This window comes from Ixodes scapularis, unplaced genomic scaffold, assembly GCF_016920785.2.
Source record: "Ixodes scapularis isolate PalLabHiFi unplaced genomic scaffold, ASM1692078v2 PGA_scaffold3__209_contigs__length_174095766, whole genome shotgun sequence".
Lineage (NCBI taxonomy): Eukaryota > Metazoa > Arthropoda > Arachnida > Ixodida > Ixodidae > Ixodes > Ixodes scapularis.
In genome coordinates, this window is record NW_024609868.1 from 32,296,871 (window position 1) to 32,306,156 (window position 9,286).

At 52.3% G+C, this 9,286-nt stretch overlaps 1 protein-coding gene across 1 annotated transcript; it reads right to left on the bottom strand.

The window, feature by feature from the left end:
* Positions 1–4,321: 4,321 nt before the first annotated feature.
* Positions 4,322–8,106, bottom strand: LOC120843926. The gene is made up of 2 exons (XM_040215410.1): positions 6,919–8,106; positions 4,322–6,182 (listed from the first exon to the last, which is right to left on the bottom strand). The coding sequence occupies exons 1-2, from the start codon at positions 8,104–8,106 to the stop codon at positions 4,431–4,433; spliced, it is 2,940 nt and encodes a 979-aa protein (XP_040071344.1). The 3' UTR covers positions 4,322–4,430.
* Positions 8,107–9,286: the final 1,180 nt, after the last annotated feature.

Genomic DNA, 9,286 nt, shown 5'->3' on the forward strand with positions numbered 1-9,286 from the left:
ATTCCACGCTGAGTTGGTCCAAGTAAAAATACAAAATATGGTGGGTTTGGAACAACGATTGATCGTCTTTTGATTCTGAAACTTTTATTCAGAGTAATTTTTGTTTAAAGCGAGAAAACAATTTTTGAAGTTGAACTCTCGCACCACTACCCGGCGTTGCTTCTTAACGCCTTTTCGCCACACAGCACGCCACCTGCGACGATAGCCGAAGCGATTAGGTCCAAAGAAAAACAACGGAGTTTGCTGCCCGCTTCCCCTCGTCCCTCTTTTCTGGCTGTGAGGCAAGAAACGGTGGGTATTATGTACTAATCGGAGGTGCCGCAAGTGCGTCGCCACAGCAGGCCCGTTGTGCCCTTTGTAGCCGAGGGCGGCTCCTCACACTCCGAAACGCGATGCCTAATCGACGGGCGGCATCAGCTGACGTGGACGTCTGAAACACGATAATATCGCCGCAAAATCTAGCCGTCACGCATACTGCGGTGAAAAGCGGAACTATGATCCGGTTCGCGCTTAGTTGGAGCGCAGTGAAGGCTACAGGCGCGTGATCAAAGCTCTGAAACGCGCTGATTCAGTGTGTTAACTTGGACGCTTGAAGCATCGTCACAAGCCAAGATTGCGCTTCTAGCATTATTTTCAGTTCATATTGTCAGTGCTGAAATGTTTACATGACCAATCGGAAATATTGAATAAACAAAGGTACGTGTCCGCGCTATTGACACTGGGTATCGAGACTCCTTCCTTGCCTTTTGAGGAACTCGCTTCTGCGCTAGTAAGCTAAGAAAGGGCTGCCAAGCGAGAAGTTGGCTTTTGAACGACCATTTGAGATCGGAAATCTGTCGAAAAAAGAACTTTATTTTTCGTCAAGTACGTTGTACGGCTGTGTAACGATGAATGAAGCTCGTACCTCTGGAGGAAGAAGTCAATCTACGGTTCCTGTGGATGCTGATCAGGGTGCATAGGAAAGCTGGCTTTATTTTGTACAATACAATGATAGTTGTGTCGTGTTTACTCGTGTCTACCCTGCACAGTATCTGTCTAGTTGTGGCTGCTCAATTCATGACTTTTTCAAACCAACTAGACTAGCTTTTTCTTTTTTTTTAAAGCTGGCCGTTCGTCGTACATGTAGTATGTGTTACGTTAGACATGTATAAGCCCAAGCTGTAGGGAAGGATGCGTTGGCTTATATTAAATACACATGGTTCGCCTTATACCTTTCACATGCCAATTAGCGTTATCAAAGTTCAAAGTCGAATGGCGTTTCGCGTACAAGGCTAGCTTCTGCACGTAAGACGCATATCTAAACCATATCTGCGACTTTTCATTTATGCGCAGCACGCAGATATGGTTCACATAAATGAAGGAGCAGCCATGTTCCATTCAAATTTCTTTTTCAATGCAGAAGCCGAACTTCCTCCGTGCTCCCTTGGTGCAAGGGGTTGCCATGTGACCACACAGACCAAGACGCGGTCCCTCATCGACGCTCAAGACCTGACGCACACGGATCGGTGGCTGCTTTCGCTCCGTTCCTGGCGCCCACAAGGTGACATCCGTACAGTGTGTTCCCATCATTATCAATTCTACCTTAAAAAGTACACATCACTGATTGCATCCAAGTGGTGTTCTAACCCATTCTATGAACACGTCAAAAACCGCCGTGGATCAGCTGTCATTACAATAGCCTTGGCAGATGCGCACCCCAATTTAAACCTTATTTTTGGAAACCGACTTTGTCAAGCATGCCGGCGAAATTGTTTCGAATTGAAGAAGAGACCTACTTTTCAAGCACCACCACCACCTCTCGCTCGTGATGCCCCTTCTGAGCATGATGACCCCGAGGTAGCACTTGAAAGCGTCAACGAGGCCCTCGCAGCCGTTGGAGAGAGCCCTCTCCAACGAAAACGAGGGTGAACAAGCCGCGAGACATACGTCCAAAAGAAGGTTAGGAAACTTAAAATCACTGCCCAAAAAATAATTTGCACACCTTTGGGTGTACAGAAGAAACCAACTTCTCAGCCGAACCAGGATGAAGATTTTGTTTTGAGTGACTACGTGTCACTCATGCAAGATGTAAAAAAGAAGTTTGACTTGGAGAAAAATAGAGAGAAAAAATTACAACTTCTAACATTGGCCCCACCCTCTTGGTCTCGCGAAAAGATTATGAACTTCTTTGGAGCCTCGGAACGAGCAACGCGTCAAGCCGTAAAGGTCAGGTCAGAATCAGAAATATTGGGCACCGTGCCAGAAAGAAGAGGCCGCCTGGTCAGCGAAGAAGTCAAGGCTTCCATCGTGGAGTTGCATAAGAACGACGCTGTCTCGTACTGCCTACCGGGAAAAATGGACGTGCTACGTGGTCGCCAAAGGCGTCTGTTGTTGCTCAACTTGAAAGAAATGCACGAGGAATGGAAAAAGAGCTGCGATTTCAGGTGCGGCTTTTCAACATTCGCAAGTCTGCGGCCTTCACACTGTGTCCTACACTCTTAGAAAAAATGACTACCATGGGAGGCAAAATGGCGCTTTGGAGGCTTTGACTAAACCAAAAGGCGAGTTACTAGCCTTGGTACGAAGTGACGATCCCAAACCGCTGTGGAATGACCACCTTTCTGCAGGTGACGACAGGGGGGTGGTCACTTTCGAATCCGATATTCACGTGCAGGAAGTCGTAAATGATATTAGTAACTTAGATAACTACAGAAAGACTATAAATTATATTCTTTCTAAGCTTTCGTTATCCTTTAAATTCCGCGTAAATTGGTGGAATAAACATTTTGTCAGCGCGAGCAGCAACACTGGTCTCAACAGCTCTGGACCGTGGTACGATGTACTAGCTGTGGCATCATAACAACAACGAACGACGTGGGTGTTTGCCGAACTGAGGTGAGGTTATCTTTTTGTCGTATTTTATTGCAAGGAATATTTTAAAAAAAAAGATTAATTGTATATCCGATCGTGTTGAAGCATTGAACACTGAGACCTAGGATCGAGAGGGTAAACATGCTCAGAGGTTACTGTGTCGCCCGTAGTGTTTTGATCAATCTCGGACTGGTTGAATTTCTGAGCTGTACCCGTCGTGGTTGTGATCTCCTGGCTGTATGTACGAAGTGCGCGAACTTTCCAATTCAGTAGCAGGCTGAAATTCAGTGGCAGTGTAGTAATTGACTTTTACTATCGGGTGATTCAAGGAGCGGCCAGGCTCTTTAAATCGACCTCAAAATTCGGTTTCTTAACCTATCGCGTTCCGATTTTGTACAGCGTTGGCCACAGGTGGTGCATTTTTTCTATAAAATTTGAAAAGAGTGAACTTACCTGGGGAAAACGTAAACCAAAAAAGAAAGAAAAAGAAAAGGCTTAACTCCTATGGAAACGCAGCGAAGCCACTGGTCTTCAAACCATTGAGCGCCCTGTGGGTTGAAGACCGGTGTCTTCGCTGCGTTTCCATAGGAGCTAAGCCTTTTTCTTTTTTTACTTTTTCCTCAGGTAAGCTCGCTCCTTGCAAATTTTATAGAAAAAAAATGCACCACCTGTGGCCAACGCTGTACAAAATCGGAACGCGATAGTTTGAGAAACCGAATTTTGCGGTATATTTAAAGAGCCTGGTCGCATAATATCACCCAGTAGATTGTTGCGTCGTCACGGGCGCTATTGGTATTTTTACAAGCGCCAGCGCGAGCCCGAACTTGCCCCTCTTTCGCCGTTTGCGTTCTTCAGTTTTGATGTTCTGCTCTATGATTTATTAAACTTAACCTAAAAATCAATCACCTCTGCCTCGTCACCCGTCAGGGCACCCCATAGCGCTGCCGCTCTACCGGCCCTTCCTGGATGTGTCCTGCTGCCCAGTAGCAGCCGGATCGTCGAACCACCGCCATCGTCGCCTCTCCACTAGAGGATCACTACTTTTTGGTGCGTCAGCTACCACTATATTTCGGCGCGTCAGCTACCGCTATATTTTGGTACGTCGGCCGAGCCTGTCGGCCCATCCCATTTTTTCGACTGTTTAAACGGGGGGGGGGGGGGGGGGGGGAGCAACGATTTCTGGACTTCAGTCAAAGATTTCTGGAAGTTGCCTTTGACACTTCTGAAGTAAAGAACAGAACACCGATTTCGCCCGCGTGTCCTAGCTGTTGCGTAAAGAAACGATAAATATTGGCATTTCGGGCACCCCTCAACTCACTCCCAGACTTCAGGGTCACACCTGGTCCCCCTCCTAGTGACGTCATTCGGAGTGCCTTGTAGGTTCCCGTGTGCTATCTCGAAGGACGCTTCCTCTCCTTCTCTCTGCTGACATTAGCGGGCGTTATGCTGCAGCTTAGAGCCGAGCGAGGTAGGTAGGTAGTAAACGTTTATTGGAAGAAACATTCGAACGGTCGCCCTAGGCGTGGTTCGAGGAGGGAACAGGTTCTGGGGAAGTCTTTGACGTGAAGGAACGGCCGTGCTCAGAACGTCGACTCCAGGCCCGTGTTCTCTAAGTACAGGAGCAATGAGTCCAGGATCAGTGCGATTCTGGCCGAGTCTCCCTCAGGCCGGACCCAGCCTTCCAGGTTGGACGGCCTCGATGCAGGTGGAAGAAGACTAAGCGCTTTCTTTCTTTCGTTGGTGAAGTGACCGCACTCCCACACGAGGTGGTGCAGGTTTGCACTTAGGGTTTCTTTGCAGTAGGGACAGATCTCAGGCTGTTCCAGTGAATGTTGGCGTTGCATCTGCTGCGGCTGTGGCGGGGAGGCCGGCGGACTGGCTGTCGACACTGGCGGTCTGTTTCTGCCGATCTTGCCAGCACTCAGTTCCCACTTGCGTCGGTCGTGAGGGGTCACTGCACTGCCGGTCCTGATCCTGCGCAGAAGGACCATTTTCTTCCTGGAGTAGCGGCCGAGCGGGATGGGGTCGGGTTCGCGCGGGAGGGAGGCCAGGAGCCTCTTCTTTAAGTCTTGTCTGACCTTTCTCATTGCGTCTTCAGGGTCGTAGAGGGTCCGGTCTCTTGTCTCGTCTTGTTTCCTGGGGCCGGTCCTGCCAGAGTAGGCTGAAGTGCCGGGCAGGGAGTCCACACTTCGTGGCCGCGAAAGGAGAAACGTTGCTAGCGCTTCCGCGGACCGGTGAGCGGCCTCGTTGCCTGGCACTCCGGCATGGCCGGGGACCCAGTGTACAGTGGTTTTAACGTTCTTGCTCTCGAGGCGCCTGGCGAGTGCAAGAATGCGCCGGGTGGTCGGGCTGTTGGGGTCGTGCTTTCGGCATCTTCGTATGGCTTCCTGGGCGTCGGTGTAAATGTCCACCGTCTTCACGGGTGAGTTCAGGCTTTGGGTAACGTGTTCCAGGGCGTGAATGATCGCCTGGGCTTCGGCTTCCTCGGGCGTTCCAGCGGTCTTAGTTTCGCGGCTCCATGACTTGTTTTGGCGGAGATCGTGCCAGGCCGTGGTGGTGACTAGATCCTTATGTGCTGCGTCTGTGTACAGCACGATGGTGGTGGGGTCTTCCAGTTTCGTGGTTACGACGGTCAGGTGCTTTTGGGCGTAGTCCCGGCGCCGTTCCGGTTGGTCCAGGCCCATATTCCGCGGTATAGGTGTGCTGGAGGCCACGTCTGCTATTTCCCACGGGGGGATTGGGCGGCCGAGTTTAGGAAGCGTGGACACGTCTTGTCGCAGGAGTCGTAGTATGGCCCTGCCCTGTCTAGTGTGTTGCAGTGAGACGAGGTGCAGTTCGTGCTGGTCCTTGGCTAAGTCCTGTAGTTTGGGGAGGGGAACGCACCTGTGTAGCTCCTCCAGTTTGGTGTGTCTCGGTAAGCCCGCAATAGTTCTTCGGGCGTCATTCTGCCATCTTTCAATTGCTCGCCAGTGACTCTTATTCAACTTGTAGTAGTTTGCTCCGTAAAGTACCTTGGAAGCTAGCACGGCCCGTATCAGGGTCTTGGCCACCTCCTCGCTCGCACCACCGGTCTTTTGGGCGATGCGGCGGACCAGTGCCGTGCCCTGTTTCCAAATCTTGGTCATCCTGGTTAGCCATTCTTTGGGGGACTTTCGTTGGTTGAAGAACACTCCCAGGATCTTGTGCGTCTCTGCTTGGGTGATGGGGAGACCACCGAAGGTCAAGTCGTGAGTTGGGTGACCTTTGCGGGTAAATATTATGTATCTGGTTTTGTCTGGTGACGGGGAGAGTCCGGTCTCTTTGAGGAATGCTTCAATGGTGTCCAGTCCTATCTGAAGGGTCTGCTCCCTCCTCGCCGGGTTCCCACTTGTCGTCCAGATGGTGATATCGTCTGCGTATATGGTGAACTTCAAGGTGGAAATCTTGTTCAAGCGCCACGCCAGCGGGGCCATTGTCAGGTTAAACAGGATTGGGGAGATCACCGCGCCCTGGGGCACACCAATATTGTTGTTCCTTAGAGGTCCGCATATGTCGCCAGTCTTGATGGAGTACTTCCTTTGTTTCAGAAACCCCTTCACAAAGTTGAGGGGCTTGTGGGTGATGCCACCTTCTCGGAGTGCCTTTACGATCGCTTCGTGGGGTAGCAAGTCGAATGCCTTACAGATGTCGACCGCGACTAGCGAGCAGGTGCTTCCCTTGCGGTAGACGTCTGTAGACAGAAGTAGGAGGCTGTCTCTCGTACCCAAATGTTGTCGGAAGCCCGTTTGTGCCGCGTGGAAGAGCTTGCGGTCCTCGGCGCTCCAGGTGATGCGTGCTAGGACGATCCTCTCAAACAGCTTGCACATTACCGAGGTCAGGGATATAGGCCGGGTATTCTTCGGTGTGTTCGAAGGTTTACCCGCTTTCGGGATCGGGGTGATGCCATTCGTCCGGGAAGGTGTCGGTTTCCCACATGTGGTTGAACCAGCGAAGGACTTGCTGCTTTCCTTCTTCGGGTAGGTTCCGCAGCATGCTCGCGGTGATGCCGTCTGGGCCGGGAGCAGACTTTATTCTCTCTTGGTCAATAGCGGTCTCGAGCTCCCATCGGGTGATCGGGGTGTTCCACGGAGGGGGGTCTTTCGGTGCTTGTTCTAGAGTGTAGATTGCTGCATTCGGGGTCGTCGAGGGTTGGGGGAAGAAGGCTTTTCCCATGTCTTCAAGTACGTCCTCGAGGGGCTTGTCCAGGGCTAGGGCCATGTTTTCTATCGTGTTGCGGACCTTGGTGAGACCGAGCATGCCTCGGAAGGTGCGCCACAGCTTGCGTATCGACGTACGCTGGTCAAAGGAAGCGCAATGGTCGAGCCACTCGTTCACTCTGAGCTTTCGTGCATATTCCTCTGCTTCGGCGGTGATTCTGTTCACTTCCTTCAGTGTGTTCCGGTCTTTGGTTTTTCTGTACTCTGTGAGTTTGCGCGTGCGGTGGTCCCACAGGGATAGGAGGTGGGTGTCCGGTGTGGGGCAGTCCCAGTTCACCTCCTTCTTGGTCGAGGCTTCCCTCGTGGAGGCTACTAGCAAGGCGCAGAGTTTTGTCGACATGTCGTTTTCGTCAATTTGGGCGCGTAAAAGGGCTCTGAATTTGTCCCAGAGGACTGTGACCACAGTTTTCTTGGCCTTGGCCCTGTTCTTGATACGGATCGATATTTCTATGGGGTAGTGGTCGCTGCCCCACGCGTCGGGGAACACCGACCACTCCATCCCCTCGATTCTTGAGTCCACTAAGGTTAGGTCGGGGTTGGTGTCCTGCTGGTTGGCCGAGGTGCCTACTCTCGTCTTTTCATGCGTGTCGTTCGCGAGCTCGAGACCCGCCTTCTCGTAAGCTTCTAGTAATCTGGCTCCTCTCTGGTCATCGTCGCCGTAGCCCCACTCCCGGTGGTGCGGATTAAAATCGCCGCCTATGACCATCCTATCGTCTGGGTAGACCGTTCGTAACTCTTCTATCCAACTGAAGTTGGGGTCTTCGGCGGTAGGGCGGACGTACGCCGACACGAGGATGAGCTTATGGTTGTCTATGAGTGTGCGCACCGCAGTGACTTCCTGGTCTGGTGTGCACCATTTCTGTGCATCAATTTGGGCATGTGGTACGGTCCCCTTGAGGTAGACGGTGGCCAGTCCTCGTGCTTCAGGGGGGCCGGTCTTTGTATATTTCCGTTCGATCGCAGGATTGTGGAAGTAGTTGTATGCGGAGAGTCGGGGGTCCTTCACGTTGGTTTCTTGCATCAAGATCGCGTCGTACGAGTGTCGGTGTTGAGCCAGTCGAAGCTGGAATTCGTTTTTGCGTTTGGTTAGGCTTCTGCAGTTCCATTGTAGGATTCGAAGTTGTCTCGGAACCAAGGGCGAGGCTAGTGACGGCATGAATTTCCCGGTGCCTTGAGTTTGCTGGTTATGAGGATTGCTGGTGTGACTGCTGCGTGGATCCCCCTTGTTCCGCGGCTTATTGTCCAGGGACATTAACGGTGAGGATGGGCTGACGTAGTTGGAACTGCGGCGGTGCCGGCGGGGTGGGGGCAAGGGTTGAGTGTTGGAGCTCGGCTATGAGTTGATTGAAGTGGGCCTGCATTTGCTGCTGCATTTGCTGCTGGAGTTGTACTTGCATTTGTTGCAGCCAGACTTGCATTTGGGACTTGAGGTCACCTTGAGATGGTGGAGGCTGGGATTGCTCCTGCTGTGGTTGCTTGTTGCTTGCTGGAGGGGGTGCGGGGTGGTTTGGCTGTGATCGCGGCGTGTCTCGCAGAGGTGGTTGCGGGCTTGGGTGAGCTTGCGGCTGGCTCGACACATGATGCTGGGGGCCCGGCTGGAAATTGACTTCCAGTTCTTCTATCTTTTTTTGTAGGGTAGCCATTTTTCGTCGGCGGTCGGCAGCTATGCGTGCGTGCTCTGCTTCCTCCTCCTTATATCGCCTTAAGAGGGTGAGAAGCTCGTTGCGTTGGTTCATGAGCGGCGTGGTTGATGGGGTTCTGCAGTTGCGAGGCGTGGCTTTATATGCGTACGTGTCTTGCGGTGGCGCTGGCTGGTCAGTAATGTTTTCAGTCGATCGGGGCAATGGGTTTTTGGTCTGCTTGGAGGAGGGCGGTGCTCGCCCGTCTCCTGAATGGGGGGTCTGGGCTTGCCTTCCCGACTTTGGCTGCTGTGGGAGAGGATCAGGAGTTTGGCCTTGGTTTCCCACTGCTATTCGCCGGCGATGCAGTTGTTGGTTCAAGGCCGGGCGTGGTCGGGCACGGGCTTGGATCCTAGAGTCTACCTTTTTCCTCTCTGGACAGTCCCGGGAGGTGGCGACGTGGTCTTGGGAGCCGCAGTTGCGACACTTGACTGACTCACAGCGGTGTCCTTCGGTCAGAAGACCGTCGCAGGACTGGCAGCGCTTTTCCTGCGTGCAGATGTCGGACTTGTGGCCCAGGCC

What these genes read in the sequence shown, in the direction of transcription:
- LOC120843926 (XM_040215410.1), bottom strand. Translation starts at nt 8,106, where the DNA reads ATGCAAGAAACCAACGTGAAGGACCCCCGACTCTCCGCATACAACTAC. An exon ending in CCCGATGGGAGCTCGAGACC is followed by an intron (nt 6,183 to 6,918) that starts GCTATTGACCAA and finishes CAGACCCTTCAG; the next exon opens with ATAGGACTGGACACCATTGA.